Source organism: Siphateles boraxobius, unplaced genomic scaffold (assembly GCF_051911475.1).
Source record: "Siphateles boraxobius isolate OS27281-9 unplaced genomic scaffold, OSU_SipBor_1 94, whole genome shotgun sequence".
NCBI lineage: Eukaryota > Metazoa > Chordata > Actinopteri > Cypriniformes > Leuciscidae > Siphateles > Siphateles boraxobius.
In genome coordinates, this window is record NW_027509224.1 from 452,501 (window position 1) to 478,567 (window position 26,067).

A 26,067-nucleotide genomic window follows, 5' to 3' on the forward strand; every position below is an offset into this window, starting at 1 on the left:
AAAAATTAGAATATCGTGCAACAGTTCATTTCAGTAATTTAAATTAAAAGGTGAAACTAATATATTTAGTATATATATATATACATATGCATGGTTATACTTTTCAGAGGACCGACATTTCTGTATTTAAAATCCCTTTTTTTATTGATTTTATGTAATATTCAAATTTTCTGAGATTTTGAATTTGGGGTTTTCATAAGCAGGAAAGCCATAATCATAAAAATTATAACTTTTGCACGATATTCAAATTTGTCGCGTTTTACCTGTAAATAGGCTAATTATATCAGTTTACTGCAGACATACTGATTATGATGACGTAGATTTCTGGAAGAATCCCGCATTAGCGCCACATTTGGTACAAATCACAACCACATACCTTTTCCCACAAATTACTTCTTTATTATTCTATTTACAGAGCCCAGTACAGATTCTGCACATTCATTTACCACGAACATAAGACTTTATCGACTTTATGCTGCACAGAGCGGCGAGAAACTACATGTTGCACATTTACATCAGCTGAATTATGATTTCCTCATCAAAACACTGCACTGCTGTGAAACTATTGAGATTTGTAATGTTTAAAGACATGCAAGAACGTTTAAACTGCGATCATATACAGCTAAAACTACACTACTCACAGCTACTGAACTGACTATACAGAAACACCACGGACATTGTCTTGAAGACATATGGCACAGTTACCGTGAAAGTAAATTTTAACTACATTTCTTTCAAAGTTGTTGTTTTTCCGGACGTAATAAAGGAGATAATAAAGGAAAAAGAAACTAAAAGTTCACAGTAAAATCAAATTAGTGAAAAATGTCCATTTGCTGAAAGCCAAAAAATAGTACCGAGGCTCCGCCACCTCACATGATTGGCACCTCAGCCTTCCTGTTAAATGCCACGCCCACAAATCATTTTGTTAGCATCCATGTTCAATATTTTACTGTAGTAGGAAATAAGCTCCTCCCTGAGGCGTCTCATTCACTGTGCTATTAACTCACCACTCAAACTAGTCATGGCTGATCTTTCCTAAATTACACTATACGATTAAATGAATAATTACACCTACTTACACAGTTGTTTAGGCCAGAGGTGCACAAGGCTACTGTTTAGGAACCTATACATATATAATATAAAAAAATGGCACTTTTTTGTCACATGCTTACAGTGTAACTACAATTATTTGCACATTCCATATACAACAGGAAATGTTCTATGGTTTTATAATATTTGGCACATAATGGTTAAAAGGCCACTACGTTTGAGCTACACAGTATTTCTCCGATGAGGGTTTGAAAAACAAACGGGGGGAAAGATAGCTTATTATAATAATATTCCAGTTGTTATTGAGGGTAGGTGTTCGTGCAATGTTGTAAAGCTGTACATCTGTATCAATCCATCCATCCAGTCACTCTCACTCTCAAACAGTAATCAATAAAATCACAGTCACGTTTTCCAAATGGCTCTCAACCTTCACTAAAAAGCTATTAAATAATACAAAGATGACCATGACAGCATAAATATGTCATACATTTGTATATACAAAATAACACAGTGTTCCTTTCGCCTTGCAGCTGCAATAAACACCCAAAGTCAGCATGTGTGGATCCTTTAACTATAGCCTGTGTTTCAGGAGAACCGAGTCCGCTCAGAAGACTTTGGCCCGTTTGCTGTTCAGAGACCCGTGCTGCAAGACAGATAACACACTTTTACTTCTGTAGCGTTGTGTACGTGATCAGATTGATATTTTCAAGTAACACATTGCTTTTAAAATTACAACAAATTATCTGTTTCCCATTTATTGATTGAAAAAGTAACGTGTAACTCCTTTCTTAATCAGCATAACGCAATTAATAACTTTTTTAGGGAGCGATGTGATAGTGACGCACAGCAGCGGCCTTGGCTTGTGCTCCGAAAATTTGAGCTTTAAAGGTGGACATTTTCTTCAAATTCTGGTTACGATACACTTCCATTCAAAAGAAATGAATAAGCAGTAAAGACATTTATAATGTTAAAAAAAGATTTCAGTTTCAAATAAATGCTGTTTTGAAGAATCCTGAAAATAAGTATCAGTCTCAACACACACATGAAGCAGCACGACTGTTTTCAACATTGATAATAATCAGAAATGTTTCTTGATCATCAAATCATCATATTAGAGTGATTTCTGAAGGATCATGTGACACTGAAGACTGTAGAGAGTAATGATGCTGAAAATACAGCTTTGATCACAGGAATAAATTACATTTAAACATATTCACATAAAAAAACTGTTATTTCTCAATATTACTGTTTTCAACAACAAAAAATGCAGCTTTGGTGATAGGAAACTTTAATAAACCTTCAAAAAAATGAATAAATCTTACAGTCCCCAAACGTTTGGACAGTAGTGTACATACTAGAGTGGGCAATGTCAGTTGTCAGTGCAGATAGCAGAGAACGCACTGAACGTGACTCTCGATCTGCTGGTCTCACCTTGGCCTGTTTGTAAAAGTGCGGCGCCAGCTCCACCAGCCAGGACGACTCCACCGCCGTCACGTCCCGCATGTAGTACTTGCTGGTCTGAACCACCTCGTTGAAGACGACCCTGAGACACGGCCCAAAGCAAACAGTTTGGTTAATATCTGCTGAAACAGAAACCTAATGGGATTAATTGTTCTTTATTCCAGTTTGTTTCTGAGTACCATTTTGGGGGCTTTTCTCCATACAGCACCGAATCGGGGTGGATGAACAGCTCTCTGTCGTCACGCAGAGTCCTGGGCGATATACAGCATTACAAGAAGAACAGACACATGCAAATATCACTGATGAAGAGGAACTATTGAGGATGAGGAACCCACCTGTAGGAGCCGGAGTGATGCATACGGGCGGCATTCGCAAAAAACCCAGACACAATACATCGGAGAATCACATCCGGATCACCTTCAGAGCACACAGAAGAGGGACATCTCTAAACTCGTATCACAATACTCGGGGTGTAACGATACACACGTCACGATTCGATACATATCACGATACTGAACTCATTGCCATACTCCAGGACATAATCAAATTTAACACAAAATGTACTGTTGATTAAAAGGCTACATTTGTTTTTTCATTGTGTGTGTGAATGAATAGACTTGGACTTGTTGCTGGAAACCCAAAGCACAGGATAATAGAGACACCAGAATAACAATATTCATGATTCTCAAGACGAAAATACAGAATTATTTTAGACGAATATGCTTGCACTCTTTCACTGACTAGATATATTTAAAATAATGTAGGCCACTTTTTACTGGTAATATTAGATATTTGGCATTATCACTATCAGGACCCACAGATATTCCCCCATTGCATTATTCTACATTATATTCAATATTATATACAGTAGTTTACGGAAGCCCTGAACCGCAACGTAAAAAAAAAAACCTGAAAAAAAAAAAATCTTGAATCCCGAAATATTTCGACTTTAATCTCAAAATACTTCGACTATAATCAATTTTTACAGGTTTTTTATTTTTAAGATTAAAGTCGAAATATTTTGAGATTAAAGGTAGAATATTTCGAGAAAATTGTGAAATATTTTGAGATTAAAGTGTGTGTGTGTGTGTGTGTGTGTGTGTGTGTGTGTGTGTGTGTGTGTGTGTGTGTGTGTGTGTGTGTGTGTGTGTGTGTGTGTGTGTGTGTGTGTGTGTGTGTGTGTGTGTGTGTGTGTGTGTGTGTGTGTGTGTGTGTGTGTGTGTGTGTGTGTGTGTGTGTGTGTGTGTGTGTGTGTGTGTGTGTAAAGAGATGCGTTCGTGAAGTCGAACTGCCTCGGACATGGATCTAAACAAAATAGTAACTTTTTACTAAATTCTACTGTGCTAATCTACCAACATGCACGTCTATAGGCTACGCCATCTAGGCCGAGAACACTTAACAGTAACTGTCTCCCTCTTCACCGTAAATCCTTTCCGGATATATTTTAACTGCATCATACTGTATCCAATCATTTGGCCGCATCCCACGATTTCCTCAGATATAAAGCTGGATATCTCCATCCAGTCTGAAAAGTCAAAACAACGTCCTAAAACAAATGGTAACGGCATGTTGTTAGATTAGCACCTATAGAATTTCCTTTTGTTGAAAGCCCAGATAAAAGTAAAAAGCTAATATTTTGTTTAGATCGATGTCTGAGGCAGTTCGACTTCACACACACACACACACACACACACACACACACACACACACACACACACAGAGACAAACAAACACACACACACGTACGCGAGTAATGAATTGGAAACACTCGCTCTGCGCCAGTGGACACGCACCGTTATGAATGCCTGTGCGGCAATTATGAATGTGAAACAACAGCAAGCACACACACACACACACACACAAAGAACTTTGTAAGACTTGAGAAACTGGAAGAACTGGAAGAGAGCGCAACTCTTTGAGAAAACAAAGGAAATTAACATTTGAATTTCTGTCTTGTGCGATCATGCTGAGATCACCTGAAATTCACCCAACAATCTATAGTTTTTAATGTGAATAATTATCATACAGTATCACACATGTTTGATATCATTTGAAATGTCTCTGTTCGTCTGGTAGAAAGGTCTCATTCTTAAAGAAGTAAACCAGAAAGTAATAAGTAATTTAAGAGTTTAGAGATAATTCACACACACAGGAAGTGTGTCTTCCAGGCCAATGGCCTCATGTTTTCAGGTGTAAACTCTATTCAAATGCCCATTGTTAGCAAATGGTTCCATGTAAATCAACTTCTGCCCTCAGTAAGCCTGAGACGGTGATTAATGTGAATTCCCACTGTGAACTCATGTTTACATTGGAAAAGAGGTTTCTGGCTTGGTCTGTCTATATAATGAAATGCAACGAGAGCTTGGGGCGTTTCTGTAACTCAGACTAGCCCATGATGTGAAGTGTTAGCAAAACACTTATCATCATGTATTTTATAATGTCAAGGTATTGCATCTTCTCTCTTTATTCTAGAGCATTTGATATTTGTGTCTATTATCTTTGAACTGATTATGCAATTAGCGTGATACATTTACCTGACATAATAAATTGTAAACATTTGATTTTATTTTAATCGACTGACATTATTTTAGTAAAGAGTTCAAAAGAATAGTCAAACATTTGCTCACACTTAATGATGCACAGATATGAATAAAACCTTTTTCATTTATGGAGTCAGATGAAATAACGAGTTAATACATATGAGAAAATTTATTTTATTTAATTAAATTACTTAGCCACGCGGAAAGACAGTAACGCTCAGAGACCTTCACCCGCTGATCGCATGCCTCCTTTGGGCCGATCGAGTCGGGCTTACAACCTCTACTGAAGACTGTATTCTCGTAATTTTGACTTTATTCTCGTAATGTTTCGACTTTAATCACGTAATGTTTCGACTTTAATCACGTAATGTTTCGACTTTAATCACGTAATGTTTCGACTTTAATATCGTATGTTTCGACTTTAATATCGTATGTTTCGACTTTAATATCGTATGTTTGACTTTAATCTCGTTATGTTTCGACTTTAATATCGTATGTTTCGACTTTAATCTTGTATGTCTGACTTTATCCTCTAATGTTTCGACTTTAATCACGTAATGTTTCGACTTTAATATCGTATGTTTCGACTTTAATATCGTATGTTTCGACTTTAATATCGTATGTTTCGACTTTAATATCGTATGTTTCGACTTTAATATCGTATGTTTCGACTTTAATATCGTATGTTTCGACTTTAATATCGTATGTTTCGACTTTAATATCGTATGTTTCGACTTTAATCTCGTTATGTTTCGACTTTAATCTTGTATGTTTCGACTTTAATCTCGTTATGTTTCGACTTTAATCTCGTTATGTTTCGACTTTAATCTCGTATGTTTCGACTTTAATCTCGTATGTTTCGACTTTAATATCGTATGTTTCGACTTTAATATCGTATGTTTCGACTTTAATATCGTATGTTTCGACTTTAATATCGTATGTTTCGTATGTTTCGACTTTAATATCGTATGTTTCGACTTTAATCTTGTATGTTTCGACTTTAATCTCGTAATGTTTCGACTTTAATCACGTAATGTTTCGACTTCAATATCGTATGTTTCGACTTTAATCTTGTATGTTTCGACTTTAATCTCGTTATGTTTCGACTTTAATCTCGGTATGTTTCGACTTTAATCTCGTTATGTTTCGACTTTAATCTCGTTATGTTTCGACTTTAATCTCGTATGTTTCGACTTTAATCTCGTATGTTTCGACTTTAATATCGTATGTTTCGACTTTAATATCGTATGTTTCGACTTTAATATCGTATGTTTCGACTTTAATCTTGTATGTTTCGACTTTAATCTCGTAATGTTTCGACTTTAATCACGTAATGTTTCGACTTTAATCACGTAATGTTTCGACTTCAATATCGTATGTTTCGACTTTAATATCGTATGTTTCGACTTTAATATCGTATGTTTGACTTTAATCTCGTTATGTTTCGACTTTAATATCGTATGTTTCGACTTTAATATCGTATGTTTCGACTTTAATCTTGTATGTTTCGACTTTAATCTCGTAATGTTTCGACTTTAATCACGTAATGTTTCGACTTCAATATCGTATGTTTCGACTTTAATATCGTATGTTTGACTTTAATCTCGTTATGTTTCGACTTTAATATCGTATGTTTCGACTTTAATATCGTATGTTTCGACTTTAATATCGTATGTTTCGACTTTAATCTTGTATGTTTCGACTTTAATCTCGTAATGTTTCGACTTTAATCACGTAATGTTTCGACTTCAATATCGTATGTTTCGACTTTAATATCGTATGTTTGACTTTAATCTCGTTATGTTTCGACTTTAATCTCGTTATGTTTCGACTTTAATCTCGTATGTTTCGACTTTAATCTCGTATGTTTCGACTTTAATCTCGTATGTTTCGACTTTAATCTCGTAATGTTTTGACTTATATCTCAAAATATTTCGACTTTATTCTCGTAATTTTTCAACTTTAATCTCAAAATGTTTTGACATATCTCAAAATATTTCGACTTTATTCTCGTAATTTTTCAATTTTAATCTCAAAATACTTATAATTTTAATATAATAATTTTTTAAATTTTTTATGTTGCGGTTCAGGGCTTCCGTAGTATTTTAATGTAGTACTGACACTAAAACTGTTCCGGGTGAACTATACACAATACATATTGTCACTTTCCACAATACATATTGTTGCATTTTCATATTGCGCTATATTGAAACACAATATATTGTTACACCCCTAGAAAAAACAGTCATGGCAAACCAAGGACGACGTCTGAGGATAAAACAAACTGATATATGACACCATGTTGGTGACAGAAATGAGAGCTCACCCTCGCTGGAGGTGCGAGGCACCTTAAACTTGTTGAGGAGGTGTCGCAGCTGCTCCCGCACGGCCACGGCCCGCAGGAGACCTTTATAGTGGAGGAAGTGATCCTGACACCACTGAGAACTCTTCTGATGCTACGGGAACACACGTGCCATTCAATATCAAAATACAAATACATGAAACCTTATTTCTTCATTCAAACACCACAAATCTGTGGTTCTCAAACAGGAGGCCTCAAGACGACTTAAAATTACGGCTGCGCAAGTAATCGAAATAAACACCAAATTATAATATGGCTTAGAGCGCTTATTAATTCGCAAAGGTTGCAAATTAATTCAAGAAATAAACGTGCAGCGTGTTTCATAGTGAAGCACAGCACCGTGTTCATTTACACACCAGCAGCTCATGATCTGTTTGTTTTTTCCCAGTATCTCAGTTAGCAGTAAAAACACAAACTTCATCTCTACAACTGCTCAAGTTCAAGTCTCTTTAATACGCGGCAGTCACCTTCACACACTTATGAGAAGTGCTATGATATAAGGTGTTGTAATATAACAAAGCTGTGTGTAAGTCAGTTTTATGTTCTATTATACCTTCTAATTTTTTCTCGTCGTTTTATTTACCGGTATTTTATTTTATATCGATATTGTAACTACATGCCAATTTACTTTATTTTACTCACTGAGCCTTTATAGTTGTTTTCAAATATTTTTATAATTTACATTCTTTGATTGTATTATTTGATTTTATGCATGTAAAGCACTTTGAGATGCCTATTGCCTATTGAAATTAGCCTATTGGCTAGAAACCTTTTATGCAACACATTTACACATTTTGTTATGGCTTTGCCTATGATAATTATGTATGTAATAATGTGCGCTGCATTGTCCCTGACAAATAAACGAATAAATAAAATAAATGCATTCTATGTTTGAAAAGTGCTATACAAATAAATGTTTATTATTATTTATTATTATAAACTGGCTGTTGTCAACAAAAGAGAAGCTCTAAGGCCCCGTTCAGACTCTCAGTCCAAATCCGATTTTTATGATTTCATCCGATTGGAATCAGATCAGATTTAGATAGTGTGAACGGTCAAAAATCACACGAAATCCGATCATTACAAATCTGTTTCAAGCTACATTCATATGTGGTTTGAAATCCTATTTAAAATCGCATTTCTGGAAATCCATTTCAGTCTGAACGATCTGATCGGATTTCGCTTGGTTTATGTGAATTTCTCACGGCAAGTAAAATGTAAACGTCAGACGTTATTATAGGAAACATGTTGAAAGTCGCTGCCGACACAAGGCTGTGTTGTTCCAAAGAGCCGGTAGAGCAGAAAATGACAATATAACGGAGACATTTTGAAACCGGAGAAGACGACAGCATGGAAAAGGCTGTGCATGCCATCGGTTCTCCCGCTGCCTCAGAACAGTAGACCAGCTACACATTGTCATGTTATAAAATTTAAATAAGACAACATCTCTATTGCAAACCCCTCCATGTTGCGGTTGTTGTTGTATTTGACGTATGCCTACCAACGCAACGTCATTGCCATAGAAACCAATACAGATATTACTGAAAACGGAAGAGCTGCATGGACACACAAATGGGATCTGAACAGTTGCGATATACAGTATGGACGTCAATCATTTTAGATCAGATTCCAATCGGATCGGACATAATCGGACAGTCTGAACGAGGCCTAAGTGCTTCAAGCTTGATGGGTTTAACGTTTGAAAATGAAGAAATTCAGATAGCCATTTTTTTTATTTAGTTAATTTAATTTGTAGACATTTTGTTTTTGAATTATATTATTTATATATATATATATATATATATATATATATATATATATATATATAGATGAAGAAGGTCATTGACTAGGCGTTCTCAAAGTTTATTTATATATTCATTTTTTACACAATTTATTATTTATAGTGGATATAAACATAGGTAAATATGTATGTTTGCATTTCTTAGTATGTGGAGACAAACAGATTAAGATGATCGGCCAACCGGATGATTTTTTAACGAGTAGTGGAGAAGGGGTACGGTTAAATAAACTTATGCTTCTTCCAACTCCTTTTCAGACATGTATAAGTTACTATTGTTTTGCTTTCTGTTTTGTTGCGTATTTGTTTTTGGGGGTTTTTGTCCATTAGCTTTTATTGCATTATTATTATTGTTTCTCTTACATGTTCGAAATAAAGCCATTCATTCATTAATATATATATATTAATGAATGAATGGCTTTATTTATATATATATATATATATATATATATATATATATATATATATATATATATATATATATATATATTAATGAATGAATGGCTTTATTTATATATATATATATATATATATATATTAATGAATGGCTTTATATATATAAATAAACTTATATTATTAAGAAAGAACTATGCTATTGTATGATTTTTAAATGGTTTTAATTGCACAGCCTTAGAGAACAGTCTAATAATGCGGTTCACAGATTCTCGTCCGCTTCCGGTTAAACGGCACAGGTAAATTGCAATCAAGGATCTCAAATTAAATCGAGGAATCGTGACAGTCCTAAATTAAACCATTTTTCATTGAGGTTGACCAACAGGTCCTGCTCCGTTACCTTTATGAAAGCCTCATAAACATTCAGCATGGTGAGATGATCCCCCTCAGCCACAGCAAACTTCCTGTGCTCCCGCGCCTGACGACACAGAAATACGGTTTACTGGTACAAATACATTCAAATTGTTCATAAAGCAGAAAAAACAACCGTAAAATCAGACATACCGCTGCTTTCCTCTGATTGTGTGGCACCGTGAAAAGGTTTTGAATCTGCATCATGGCAGCGATGGTGACGATCTCCTTGGAGCAGCCGAAGTTTCCGGACTCCAGCAGCATCTTGGCAAACATGGGGCTGAGCGGGAACTCGGCCATCCGCACCCCCATGGGGTCCGTGAGACGCCCGTACTGATCCAGACCTGTCAGAAGCACATCCAGTGAGATCACATGCAGACAAGCACACGAGCGGCAGTGAAAGAAAGAGTTCGGTTCCTGTACCTCCGAGAGCGAAGAGCAGCTCCAGGGCTTGAACCATGGACTGAGCAGGAGGAGGCTGCGAGACGAACACACGGAGTCATGCACACGTGAGCAACAGCGGGTCGTAATGTGTTGAAGTATCAGTGGGACACACTCACGGAGAGGAAGCTGAAGCGCAGCACGTTGTCGATGCCCAGGGCTTTGAGCTGCAGGATGACCGGGGCCAGATTCGAGCGTTGCATCTCGGGGACTGTGGACGCCGGCAGCTTCTCAAAGTCCTCCTCTGATCGAGACACATGCACAGAACAACACCACTATATACTATCAGACAGAAGAGTTCAGGGTTGTGTAGTTCAACTGGCCATAACCGCCAGTTCAACACACTACTAACTCACTCAACCAGGCCCCGCCCCTTTATTCTGCGTATGAATTATTTAAACGAGGAATATTGTGACGTGTTCTTTCCCTGAAGAAGCTCAAGACTACAATTAGGGCTGCACGATTTGGGGAAAATGTCATATTGCGATTATTGAGGTCAATATTGCGAAAAAATAAACAAATGGTTTCATGAGTCAACTTGCTTGGTTCTAAAGCAAAATGGACACGCAAAATTATTAGTGATAATTCTGAAATGTGTATTTCTCAACTCAAACTAGCAATAACTAAATGATTGATAACACCTATAATGATCAATAAGCCATTATTGATGAACCCCCCAAATGCCCCCCCCCCCCCATTTTAAACATTAGCCGTCCAACATTACAGTGATTCTGTTATTACAATTGAAAGCTATACATTTTTTTAAACATGTATTAGGCTTCAAAAAATATAACAGCTTTAAATTTAAATGAACTTAAAACAATCCTCACATAAACCCATAATAAATGTCATATTTACCTGTGCTCTTCCTGTCTAACAGGTAGGACATATACCGAAATTGAATAAAGTTATCAAACAGTCTGCGCTGCACAAATTAGAAATTATATATAGACTTATCCTTAATAAAGTTACAAAAGTTCTTTAGTCAAGAGCAGTGAGTAATTTTCTCTGTTCCCTTTGTTCTTTGATTAACTTTACTGACAGAAAGCTTTATTGGCTGCTGGCCCTTTAAGAGCAGCCGCTGCTGACAGAGACGCTGATCTCACACGCTCTCGTTCTCTCACAACTCCTTACGTCCATCATAAGCCTGCTCTTATGTAAAGAATGCTCGACAAAACGACATTTTGGCATAATTGTGTGTGTTATTATTCGTTCAAGCGCGAAAGAGAACTGTATTCTGGCACGCGGTCTGCGCATGCGCATGATACTAGCGCGCGTCTTCCTGTGAGTCCCAGTCAGGACATTCACAGGCTCTCTTTTGTCTTGTCATGCATGAATGGTTTAAAAGCATTTGCATGAATACGAGTGGGATCATGTAACACTAGCCAAATGATGACAAAAAATAACAGATGCTGCGTTAATTGCATTAACAGCCCTCATTTTTTATATATATATAAAATCGCAGCATTTTGCGTCATATAATCGAATTGCGATATGATTAATCGTGCAGCACTAACTACAATGAAGGCATTTCAGAGAGTTCAGAATCACTGACACTGATATAGAGAATAACTCCCGATGGAGGGACGTTTTCATGCTCAAACAGCAACATTACACACTACAGAAAGATGAACATGGAAAAAAAGAATCATGGGTCCTATTTAATTAGTTGACTATATATTTCTATTATACATGTAATACATTTTTTTTAATATATTAAATCCATTTGATGTAATAAATGTAGGTGTGGGTGCAGTACCCGTGTAGAGGCGGAAGCACTTCCCTGCGCGGTTTCTCCCGGCTCGTCCGGCTCTCTGGCAGGCCGAGGCTTTAGAGATGGGCGTCACGATCAGAGACTCGATCGCTGTCAGGGGATTATACGCCCTCAGCTTGACAAATGCACAGTCAATCACAAACACCACGCCGTTGATGGTGATGGAGGTCTCCGCTATATTGGTGGCGACCACCACCTGAAAAAACAAACTATCGTCAAGAAGATCCGATGTTTACATCTGTGATATCTGAACCGTGCTGAACTGTCAGTAAATGTCACTGATTGAATGCCAGTTTCTGCACCTTTCTGACAGTGGGGGGCATCCTCTCGAACACCCTCATCTGCTCGCTGTAGGGCAGGCCCGAGTACATGGGCAACACACACAGGTGCTTCTTCATCCCGTAGCGGGACAGGGTGCGTGCCTGTTCCTGGAGCAGAGACACCACCTTCTCCACCTCCTCCTGTTCAAACATTCACTGGCCATGTTTATCATGAACTGAACACACTTTAAAGCTGCCATGCCCGTGCTTGAGTGCTCGATTTGTGTCGCTAACCAATGTTTATATGCAGTGAAAGTGAAAAGTGAAAGTGACACGTGATGGTAACCCATACTTGGAATTTGACCTCTGCATTTAACCCATCCAAGTAAGTGCACACACATTAGGAGCAGAGTAGTGAGTAGTGAACACACACACACTGCAAACGTGCAAACGTGGATACACACACCCGGAGCAGCGGGTAGCCTTGAGTGGCGCCCGGGGAGCGATTGGGGGTTAGGTGCCTTGCTCAAGGACACCTCAGTCATATTCCTGCCGGTACTGGAATCAAACCAGCAACCTTTGGGTCACCAGTCCAACTCTGTTACCATTAGGCCAGGACTGCCCCAGGGTTGGGAGTAACAGAATACATACAACTGCTTCACGTTATCAGGATACATAAATCTGGTAACTTATACGTTACAGTTACTGTAATAAACAAATCAAATTACAGTTACATTTTGAAAAATATGGGAAGACCAGATCATGATTACAATGGTTTCACTTAAAACTAAATTAATTTGTATTTTTACATCATAATGCTATTGACAGTAGTTATGTGCGGGTCGCGGTTATATCCGTTGAGGCTGGATAATCCGTGCGTCGGGATTAAAAAAATGGTAGCGAGATATAAATCATTAATGTGTTGATTTTAATAAAGACGCAGACTTTCGTTTTGAACGCCAACAACAACACCGTACATCTCTTTAGGGAGAACCGATCAAGGAAAACCTATGCCTAGAGCACTTCCTAGTGGTAATTATACTAAACACACTATAGGGAACTATAAAAAACCTACATTATTGCTTAATAACGCTGTTAATAGCTTTCTACAAATATACCCAAGCTTAACGGAAATTATTCTATAAGAATGTTCACAACATAATGATGGAAGTATTAAACGTGTTTAAAGCATAGTTTTTCATCAGGCACTAGTTTGCACACTCTTCAGATAGATCACTTGTTTAAGCAGAAATGGAGGAGCAATGTTGCAATCACAAAAACAGTGAGAATTTATGTTTGAAGGAAATAAAGCCTGTGTTTAGGCTATTTAGGCCAAAGAAGATCTTTTACTTTAAATAAGCTAAATGTTGATTTAAAAGCAGCCTACTTCAGTGTAATGTTACCATCATCATGCTTAACACAGGTGTGTGTTGTAATGTGATGATGTGTTGCAGATGTCTATATCAGAGAGGATCATAGGTTCGAGAGGGTGGATGAATTATATCAACAGCGTATTCTCACTTGCCTTGTTCTCGCGTGAGCCACCGACTGGTGTATGTGTAATCTCTCATCAATACTGCTTTTACTTGACTTTATTTACATATGTGACTTGAAGGAATCCAAAAGTAATCAGATTACATTACTTTCATATTGTGGTGCTTGGATTACGTTGCTGAAAACCTTTTTAATGGAGTCATTTGTAACTGTAACAGAAGACATTTTCAATGTAACCCTCCCGACTCTGGTTATATACAGGCAAGAGTGGTAAAGAAACATGCATGAGTGAGAAAATAAAGAGTGGGACGTGCTTGATTGTTGATCGCAATAAGCTGTGACACACACCCGAAGCACGCGCATGCGATCGTGAATTCAGTTCTCCTTCTCGTCTTATTGAGCTTGAATGGTCAGATGGACGCACAATAATGTGGAAATGCCTGTCGTGTGGAGTATTCACATAAACATAGTCGGTTATGTCTTCAATTAACGCAAACAGTTGTTCACTCAAAATTCACTCATTGCTCTTGACCGAATCACTTTTCTATATTTAATAATAATCAGTTCATATTTGATTCATCCAGTAAAACTACTGTAGCAGTAAAGTTCATTTAATTTGTATCTTCACTCTATTGTTCTGTTTGTAATTTGCTTCTTTGTTCTTATTTTAAATAAAAATAGCTATATTGTGATATATATCGTTACAGTGAAATAACATTTCTCATAGCGTGAAATAAGATTTTGTTTAAATCGCCCACCCATATTAGATAGTGTAGTGAAAGTTTAAATGGTTGTTGATGAATAGGACGCTGAATATGCTGAATAGACTTTCCGTGGAGGGACAGAAATCTCTCAGATTTCATTCAAATATCTTGTGAAGATTAACGAAGGTCTTGTGTGTGTGGAACGGACATGAGGGCGAGTGAATAATGACAGAACTTTCTATTCCTTTACACTAAGAGATATAATAATACTACAACATGTCAAAATCAAGGGAGCTTCAAAGTGTTTTAAATCACATTTTATGTTTTTAAGACCTGAACAAATTAAATAAATGCAGCATCCCAGAACAGAGCACCACAGATCGCACAGCACACACACACACACACACACACACCTGTCCTGTGAGAAACGCCAGCACGTCTCCATCCTCCTCGGTCTCGTGGATCTTCAGCACGGTCTCCACCGTAGCCTTCACATAGTCCGGCACAGGACTAGACACAAACACACTCTCCTCAGTTTCATCACTCAGAACACAGAGACTGTGTGTGTGTGTGTGTGTGTGTGTGTGTGTGTGTGTGTGTGTGTGTGTGTGTGTGTGTGTGTGTGTGTGTGTGTGTGTGTGTGTGTGTGTGTGTGTGTGTGTGTGTGTAAATGCAGCGGTGTAAACACCTGACAGTGTAGAAAATATCCACCGGGAAAGTCCGGCCCTCGACCGTCAGAATGCCACAGGTGTCTTTATTTGGGTCTCCAGACTCATTCAGGTTGAAGAAATCTTGAAATTTCTGTGCGAGAAGCATTATTAGTACATTAACACATGCACACTATCTTGCACACAGCTCAATTGACTTTGCACACCGACGCATGTATCATTCCTATTTTGCACCCGACGCACAGCGGACTTCTCCCAAGCACAGACGCACGTCTGTAAATTAGGGAATGAGCTTGCGCTCCCGGGGCAGTTCAGGAAAAGAGGCGGCGTGATCCGGCGCAAACGTTCCCTGGTGCTATTCTGCCATTTCAGAAAACAGTTCCTCCACAGACCAGGAAAAAACTAGTCTAAAGTCATTTATCGCGTCATATAAAGTCATCGCGTCATTCAGATGCTGTTTTAAGGGCGCATGCTTGGCCATAATGTAGCATATGCATAACGCGCATACACTTTGCTTCTCTCATTTACACAGACGCAGCAGTTCCCATTTTTGCAAACCATACATAATTACAAGGAAAAATATTACCACACGAGGGAAATCATTGTGTTGTCCATGAAGATGTGAAAACATAGGCATAAATCTAGCTTACACATTTACCCAAATTATTATACGCCTGTGTAACCGAAGCTAATTCGGGGGGGTTTCTCCCGTCCCCATACAATGTCACTTCTCTGTCTTTTACGGCCCTGACGAGAACGTCGGTCTCCTCGGCTGTGAACCTCTCCTGGCGTGCGTCTGGCAAATCCGCCATCATAATAGCAATCCGCCATGAAACATGCGCACCTGCTCTTAAAGGGAATGCGAGATGACGCTCTGATTGGTTTATTGCACGTTACGCCCAAACCACATCTATGAGTAATGTAGCTACTTCGGACCATAGCTTCGGACCAACCCATTTGCGTCGGGCAAGAGTAATTTATCCCGCCGAGATCTGCCTACAAAGTTACTTGCGTTTTGCATTTGATACTTGCGTTTTAGATCGTTAAAATAGGGCCCATAGACTGTTACAGACCGATCTAAGATGACCAGATAACCACGTCTGCTCCACAACCAACAACCTCGTCAACTGATGATATGGTTTGAAAAGTTCGGGGGGTGGTAAGATATTACACCCCCGGTGTAAGTTTAGTCCCAGGCTGAAATGCATGTTCGATCTGTTTTAACTGAAAGAAACTTGCACTGATATGTTTCTTGAAATATGTCAGCGCCAAGTCCCAGCTCGCCACTGAGATATACATTCATTAAAAGGTTTTTTTTTTTTTTGTACTTGTTATTACTTAGTCTTTTCTTGGAAAAAAATATCTAAAAGTTTTACAAACCAAATAAAATGAACATGAACACAAGGACATGTGTAGATGTAACCGGGGTCAGAGGTCAGACTCACCTTGGCGTCCAGAGTGGCCGAGGCTACGATCAGACGCAGGTCTCGGCGCTTCTTCTGAATCTGCGGAGAGAGAGAGAGAGATGAACAGAGAAACCCCACAGAGACGCTCATCCCACAGAGACCCAGAGCTAGTGAAGCGTCACCTTCTTCAGCAGGCCGATGGTGATGTCCGTGTACAGCGTCCTCTCGTGGGCTTCGTCCAGCATTAGCACACTGCAACCAAACAACACACCTGTGTGAGTCCGAAACCTCGGGGAATCAGCGCTGGCGGGTGCGAGTGGTTTTACCTGTACTTCTTCAACAGCGGGTCAGACATCATCTCCCGAACTAACATCCCATCTGTCAGAAACTGAGAGAAGACAACAGTAAATAACAGAGGGATACAGTGATAAACGTCTATAGCCCTATTCGGACAGGATTAGCTTTACAAGGGTAGATGAGTAATGTCCTTTTACCACAGGACGTCTGTAATAATAATGGGGGGATCGTGATTGGGTGTAAAGGAGCTTCTCTCTCTTTGCAAGTAAAGATGGGTAATGGCTCATCACTTTGTGCCAAATATCACGAGAAAATTGTCAAACAATTAAAAAAAATCACATTTCTCAATGCAAGATTGAAAAGAATTGATGTCTATCACCATCTACCACACATAATATTGTGGAAAGATTCAGGGAATCCAGAGAAATCTCAGTACATGTAGGGCTTGGCAGGAGGCTGAATGTTGTATGTGCGTGACCTTTGACCCCTCAGACGGCAGACCGTCATGCGACAGTGTTAAATACAGCCACATGTGCTCAGGAGTACTTTAGAAAACTGTTTTCATTGAACAGTCTGACGCTGCATCTATAAATGCCACTTGAATCTGTGTTACGTTGAGAGAAAGCTTTGCATCAGTTCTATGTGGAGATGCCGGCGAGTTCTCTGGGCCTGAGCTCATCTCAGATGATCAGAAACACAGTGGACGTGTGCTGTGCTCAGATGAGTCCATGTTTCAGCTAGTTTTGGGGAAAACGGACATCGAGTTCTCAGTCCCAAAGACGAAAAGGACCATCCAGACTTTCCTCAGCGACAGGTGCAAAAGCAAACATCTGTGCTGGCATCAGAGCGAGCGCATGGTGAAGGTTTCACTGACATGGAGGCATGTATTTGGATTGTACAGAGACAAAAACTGCCATCAAGATGACATCTTTCCTGGGAAGCAAGACAGCGCCAGGCCTCATTCTGCACATGCTGAAACAGTGGTTTCTAGACACTCTGCACCAGAGAAGAGATGTGCCTCCAGTCCAGGGGCCTCATTTATAACCGTTGCGTCGCACAAAACAGGCCCTGAAAGAGGCGTACGCCACTTCCGACGCATAAGTTGTGATTTATAGAAACAAACTTGACGGGAAAATTTGCGCACCTGCACGGAAACTCTGACCCATGCGTACGAACATTTTGGAGATGGAATTTTTTCTGTCTTTTGAACAGGAAATCTAAAGAAAATTATACATAAACAGAAAGATAATACATATATAATTTCACTCACCAAGCCTATCACATGACGCAAACATCCATCCCTTCTTAAATGTCCGCGCCAGCGAGTGCGTTGGGCCGTTTAGTGAAACTGACTATGTTTTACTTCTGATATAAACATTAAGATGAAATACGCCATTCTCATTAATGGAGTTAAACACTTAAAGGGATAGTTCACCCAAAAATGTAAATTCACAAATTAACACAAATTATTATTTAAATTAGGAACTTTTCGGGGAACAAGTTTCAATCCCTTAGAAGCCTATGGAGGAATGATCCAGCTCTCAGATTTCATCAATAATATCTTAATTCGTGTTCTGAAGATGAACGAAGGTCTTACGGGGTTCAACAACATGAGGGAGAGTAAATACTGACAGAATTTACATTTTTGGGTGAACTATCCCTTTAAACTACATGAAATCATTACTGAGAAGTTACAACATTTTTTATATTCAACATATAGAAATATTTGTTGTGGATGCAATGCTTTCGAACACTTTTCCTCTGGCATGCTGTGTTTTAATGTTTTAACTACAGAGATAATTGCTCATCATGATAATAGCAGATTGCCTAATAAAATAGTTTTCTGCAAATAATGCACAACAAGGTCTATCTGTTTCCATTAAAAATATAAATCATTTAAAAATACTATTTGGCCAGTGGAAAAAATTAAGAAAAACTTTCTCCGAAATGTATTTTACACTATTTTTTTTATTTATTCAAAAACAAGGCAAGGATTGGCTACTAAATTATTTTTATTAATGTAATGTGATGGTACATCCGTATTTCATATTTTCCTAATGTCTTGTACCGTTAAACATGTTATCACGGGCATGAATATGTAAACGCATGTGCGCACGATCTTCCGCTGATGGGATTCATAAAGTGAATTCTGCGAACGCACAGTTTTATAAGTCTGAATATTTTTTTGCATACGCCATTTTTGGCTTTCTGGCGCACATACACTTTTAGTAAGGATCCTCAGACAGTGACGACCACGGACATGTTGAGTAGCTGTATCAGACAAGATTGGGAAAATATTCCACTTGCAAAACTGCAACAATTACTATCACAATTACTCACTTCCCAAACGATTAAAAAGTGTAAATAAAAGGAAAGGTGGTGTGACACATTGACACTCTTTTTGGTGTGTGTTGCAGCCATTAAAATCAAAACTAGTTTATATTTACAAAATAAAATTAAGACAGTCAGTGAAAACATTGGAAATATTTTCTTTGTACACTTGACTGTTAAAAAAAGGTTCAAGAGAATTAACAAATCACAGATTCTTGATTTTATTGCATTTCACAAAATGTCACAACTTTTCTGGAAATGGGATTGTATTTTATTACCAGCTTCTAAACTACAGAGAATAAACTCTGCTAATGTGAGAAATGTTGAAGGTGTCTGAATAAATTTTGGTTTGACTGTATATAGGTCCAGTCAAACGATGTATTAATTAACTTCAGATTGGATTATGTTGGTAATAGGCACTTACGTACCGCTAAAAGAAGTTTCGTGCCTCTAACAAGTGCTTTCGGCCTTCTTCTTGATCTGAATGGTCTGTGGAAAACACGAGTTTAGTCCCACCGGCTAGAACGCAACTGAATGCTTTTTCAAGCTTGAAAACCCGCGGAAAACTACTTTTAAACAGGAATATTTACAGAATATTTACGAACATATTTACAGCGGGTCTATTCGCACGTGATTAGTATCACCTGAGGTCATTTTTACGGAGCTTTTTACAGACGGTAAAAGTCGCCGTAATCTTTATCTTAATCATTGTCCGTGATGATTACTGAGATGCACATTCGGACGGGACTAAAATCACTGAGAAGCTCTGGTGGTAATAATTACTTTACCCCACTTCTCCATGTTAAACTAATCCCGTCCGAATAGGGTTTTACTTTCTGCACAAACATACGTAGGTTTGTAACAAATTTGCATAATGCTAGCCTATGGTCTTCATTGGCTGTCTACGAACAACGTCTACTTTGACCCTCAATCACTGTAGTTGGAGAAGAGTTCAGTTCGTGTTGTCGACATGTCAAGAATACACTGTTTCCTGTGCTGCCGAAGCAAATCCACTTAATGCACTTTCAAAGGATGAGGACTCGGACTGGAATTGATACGATAAAACCAACACCAACATTACTGTCGATTCACTGTGTATAAAGTGCTGAGGAAGATCCAGAGCTGAAAGATATCATACATATATACCCCACCTCTCCATGTTAAACTAGTCCCGTCTGAATAGGGCTTATGAATGAGAATGAGTGTTTGTACCTTTATGCGCGTGGCGTGTGGGTCTGAACAGTCATCGAACCTGATGGTGTATCCCACCTCGTGCCCGAGAAACGCCCCTCTCTCCTCTGCTACACGGCTGGCCACCTGTGCACACACACACACACACACACACGTTCACTGACTACAGCAGGCGTTCCCCATCACACATGAGCCGAGGAGAAGGGTTATACGTACAGATGTGGCCGCCACACGTCGAGGCTGCGTCACGCCGATCACCTTCCCCTCCGCAGCCCACCCGGCCTCCAGCAGATACTGACACACACACACACACACACACGTCACACTGATAACTCACTCTGACCAGCAGGGTCACTGACTGTTCACTGGCTCGGTTTACATGCACAACTTTTGTTTCAATCGGACTGAATTTATTCAGATTGATGAATCTGAATGTAGTGTTTACATGAACGCTAAACATGTGATCGGGTTGAAGTGCGCTGTTATATCACAAGCTTCCCGTTCCAGTTTCCTGATGTTTGCGCTTAATAACCATTCTCCTTCATTGGTTCTTTATTTGTTTTTTATTTGAAGGTGTCTGAATAAATTTTGGTTTGACTGTATATAGGTCCAGTCAAACGATGTATTAATTAACTTCAGATTGGATTATGTTGGTAATAGGCACTTCCGTAACGCTAAAAGAAGTTTCGTGCCTCTAACAAGTGCTTTCGGCCTTCTTCTTGATCTGAATGGTCTGTGGAAAACACGAGTTTAGTCCCACCGGCTAGAACGCAACTGAATGCTTTTTCATCGGCGTGATCGCAGACTTAATATATATCCATTTCTGGTCATGTTTGGAGAAAATGAGCAAATGAAGCGTTGTGCCGTACATGCTGCTTATATTTATAACCAGTCGTCTGTGGATGAGAATCAGAAACAAGGACTGGTGGGACGTTGTCCTGCTCCACTTCACAGACGCAGGGAAAGAAGAATTACAGAATGACGAGAAGCTCATTTATACGACACTTTATTCAATGCGCAGTCCTTCAGTTTCGGTTTTCAATCCGATCAAGTGTTTACATGTCCTCTATAGCATTAGAAAAGGAATGAACCACCCCTATCAATCAGATCGAAATTTCATTCGGATCGATTAAGGCGTTTTCATGAAGGCTTTTCAGTCCGATTGAGCCGTCAATCCGATTACTAATGGATTATTTGGTTGCATGTAAACGTAGCCACTGACGGACAAACCTGTGGGATTTGTGTGCTTTTCCCAGATCCTGTTTCTCCAACAATCACCACAGTCTGGAAACTCTCCACCACATACAGGATGTTGTTTCTGTGCTAGATGCAATAAACACACATCATTCATAAATACAGAAAAACTGCATTGTAAAACTGCAAACGGAAAAGTTGCTGTTAAAAATAATGTGTTATAATGTTGCATTACTCCCTAAAAATGTAACTAATTGCGCTAGTTACTTTTTATGGAAAGTAATGTGTTACATTATTTTTGCATTACTTTTTCATAAACAAAAAAACAAAAGTCTTATTTTTTGGCAGAGGTAAAGGCCCTTTCACACAAAAAGTTAAATGATTAACACTAGTGTTGTCACTATACTGGAATTTCTAACTACGATACGATACCTTTAAAAATATCTATATTCGATACCAAGGGGAAAACTGACATATAGATATTTTTATCATCATCTCATGATATTTTTTGGTAATTTTGCTATAATAGCTTTCAAACAGCGACAAAGGACGGCTTTATTTGAAATTGAACTAAAATCACAAAGAAAAAAGATACTTAAGCAGTCGGAAATAAAATAAGAACAAATATAAAAAATAGCAAATCGATTAGAATAAAAGGACAAATGAAATAAACATGGCTTTGAGTTTTTCAGGTTGGTCTAACATTAGGATAGTATTTAGGTAAGAGAAACTACAGAAATTAAATAAAGTAATTAAATGTAAAAAAATAACACTGTATAGTGTTATACACTGTATATTGATTAACACGACTGATTAGGTGCTGCTGTCACTTTAAGAGTTTATGCACTGATCAAAAACTGACATGGATCAGTGGTGCACCAGCTTTTGGTGTGAGCGCAAATCCTGCGGGAATTACTAAAATTTTGCGCAATACAAGCACTATTCAACCGCAGCAAACAAGCCGAGTTTGTGAGCAGAAGTGTGTGTATCCATCGCAAAGAAGAGAGAGATAGAAAACGTGCAGCTGGCATCGGTGTATCTGCAGAATACGAGTATTGGATATTGGAACGGTTTCAGATATTTCACTATTGATACATATCAAAATATCGCTGTGAAGACCAGGGTTGGGAATCAAAAATCTATTTAAATTCTATAATTGAATACTTACGGTCAGGAATGGGATACTTGTTATAAAATTAAAATTAAAATTCCTCATATCGATTCCTTTGTGTGCATTTAATAATGACTTTAAACCATTCAAACGCATTAGACTGAATTCAATGATTGGACGAACATGTTTTTGGTCCTGAGACTTCCACAGAAGATATATTTAATATTTAGATGACTATTGTTAGCAGGATGTGAAGAGAGTTTCAACCAGTAAAACAAAAAAGTGTTTATGACAAACATTGCCTACACTGCTTTTAACAGCGGTCCACACACACACACACACACACACAGATATCTGTATTTACCTTGAAAACGGGCAGCCTCTGCCTCTGTTTCTCTATGGAGAGAGCCGTGTGCGGGTTAAAGATGATGGGCGAGCCGGTGGTCTCAGTAGACAGATCTCTCTCCTCACACACACCCGGAGCCTCTGAGCCTGAAAGACACACACACGCACACACACACACACACACACACACTAGCCGTTCAAACACTGAAAGGAGAAGCTCTATGTTTACTGTCATGCATCAGTAGATTCAGAGCATCCTGGATAAATGCTGAGCTTCTACGAGAGAATAATGAGTTTGGATCAAACCATGTCATTCTAATGCATTATTATAGTGGGATAACTTTCGTGTATTGTGTGTTGTGTTGCTGGTTCATAATGCACGTGATCATGTGATATAGTCATGCAGCACTGCAGTAACACTCTAATACATCAAATACACACTAACATTGCACATAAATCAACACACAGTACAGAGCTGCTGCAGCATACGTTTACTGTGGACTAATATCACCAGTCGAAATATGTGTATATGTATATTAGAACAACACGATGCACGATATGAATTTTACCGGGTTTCCAGAATTTCATGGTGTTGTGGGGCGCCGCCATGATGCTACGTCATTGAACTCGGTGATGTCATGATTGCACTTTTGAACTCAACACTAGAGGACGACAAAGACAAGACGAATTCAGTGCGAAATAAAATACATTTAATAAGATCAATGTTAAAATTGTGTAAAATATATAACAAAACATAACTTAAAATGTATTTTTTTATAATGATACGCTGTAAAAAAAAAAAATAATAATTTTAAAAAAGCCAGTTCTGCCGTAATGCCGGCTAATTCGTTAAAATTCAGTTGATTTTGAACTCAATTAATGGGTTAATTTCAATAATCCATTTGTATCTGCACACTACTGCCACAGTCACAATGCGTGTGCAACATAGTATTTTACCATGCCTTCGTGCAGGCAGGCTTACAAAGAAACACAAAAACCACGGGGAGAAAAATGTAATTAGCTACACTGCACACTCTAAACACGGACTTCAGTTAATATTAATATGCAGCCCATTGCAAGGCTGGTTTTACTGATCACAAATAGACAAATATGACTTAACCATATAATTCTCAACTGTCCAATACCTCCTCATGAGCACAAACCGGCACAAACATTAGGCTGTTCCCCGTTCATTTCCCATTTTTCTCTGTGTGTGATTTACTCGATAAGGTTTAAACAATTTCTACTTAATTACATTTTTTGAGCTTGGCATAACTAGAAAAATTTTGGTAAATTCATTGTAAGAGCCATTTTAGTGCAATTATATATTTGTCCTTTGGGGGCGCTCTGACAATGGTATATTAGGAGCACATTGGTAATTAGATAACAGGTGTATTGGTACTGGGGAACCGAAGCACACCGTTTTTTGACAGTGTTAAGCTACGTGGAATACCATGCTGACTGTGCTTATAGGATTGTATGTGTTGGATTGATCTTAATGGTGCTTAAAGGAACACGCCACCGTTTTTTGAAATAGGGGTTATTCACCGTCTCCCCTACATTTAGACAGGTGGGCAAATGCATTTTTGTCTCAGTGCATGCATTGTCTTAGTCTGGCAGCATCGCCGCTAGCTTAGCTTAGCAATGTTTAAGATTCAGGGAAGAAGCAGGCGGGAACCGGCGAACATTTAACAATTTTAATAATAAAATAAAACAAAGACAAAAACAAAAGGATACACACAAAACAGAAACAAAACACAACATTAAATCAGGCCTGTTCCTCTCTCGATCTTCAGCGCCGTCACTCCTCCTTTATGCTTCTACTCCTCCGTTGGAGATGTGAGACCGGTGCGTCTCACAAGTGTCACTTATTATATATTACGTCACCGGCCTCACGCTGTTCTCTCATGTACCTCGGCCTCGTCCTGCTCACCACACTTAGCTTAGCATAATGAATGGAATCCTTTGTTGCAGGATAACATGTCGTGAGTAAAATGTAAAAAAGAGTAAAAAAAATAATTACTTCTTGTGGCCTGCGTATTCACAACGAGTACAAATAGCAATGCAGATTAAGACTAGGCGTTTTGCTAGGCAGAGATTGACCTGGGACTATATGGGGGGGAAGCACAGGCGAAGCACTGCTACTTGGGTGCAGAGATATCACGCAAGATAACTGTGACACAACTGTGGGCACGCTCATCTTGATCTGACATGTTGAGCCTGGTCATCGATGGCACTCGCCACAGCACAGACACTGTATTTCAGTCGACATAGGTTGGCATATTCCCACACACACACACCACCAGTTCATGTTGGCTCTCATCCTCACTTCCTCAGGCTGTTGAGCGATCGCAACATCCTCCTGTCGCTCTATTTCCAAAGCACGCAGCTCCTCTTCTGAAAACTGTGTTTCGTATAGGTATGGCTCTGGATCTTGACTGTCTGAGAAGTCATCCTCTTCATCTCTCACAAAATCCGCCATGTTCATCGCCATTCACTATGTCTACTGTAGGAAAAATAGCCAGCTAATATTCACGCCGGTATGTTGACGGAAGTTGGGGGATTTCAAGTGTTGCGTGAGATCTCTGCGCTCAAGTAGCAGTGCTTCGCCTAGGAAATCGCCTAGTCTTAATCTGCATTGCTATTTGTACTCGTTGTGAATAAGCAGGCCAGAAGAAGTAATTCGTTTTGGGGTTTTTTGGATCACTTTTACTCACGACATGGTATCTGGCAACAAAGGATTCCATTCATTATGCTAAGCTAAGCTAGCAGCGGCGCTACCAGACTAAGACAATGCATGCACTGAGACAAAAATGCGTTTGCCCACCTATCTAAA

At 38.8% G+C, this 26,067-nt stretch overlaps 1 protein-coding gene across 1 annotated transcript; it reads right to left on the reverse strand.

Annotated features, from left to right (window-relative positions):
- Positions 1-377: 377 nt before the first annotated feature.
- Positions 378-23,894, reverse strand: dhx35 (DEAH-box helicase 35). The gene is made up of 21 exons (XM_077224951.1): positions 23,801-23,894; positions 23,251-23,378; positions 21,812-21,904; positions 20,798-20,875; positions 20,603-20,707; positions 17,089-17,150; positions 16,945-17,014; positions 16,802-16,861; positions 15,377-15,489; positions 15,102-15,198; positions 12,533-12,691; positions 12,216-12,426; positions 10,576-10,700; positions 10,439-10,493; positions 10,169-10,359; positions 10,005-10,082; positions 7,378-7,507; positions 2,847-2,928; positions 2,691-2,762; positions 2,482-2,593; positions 378-1,693 (listed from the first exon to the last, which is right to left on the reverse strand). The coding sequence occupies exons 1-21, from the start codon at positions 23,838-23,840 to the stop codon at positions 1,655-1,657; spliced, it is 2,100 nt and encodes a 699-aa protein (XP_077081066.1). The 5' UTR covers positions 23,841-23,894; the 3' UTR covers positions 378-1,654.
- Positions 23,895-26,067: the final 2,173 nt, after the last annotated feature.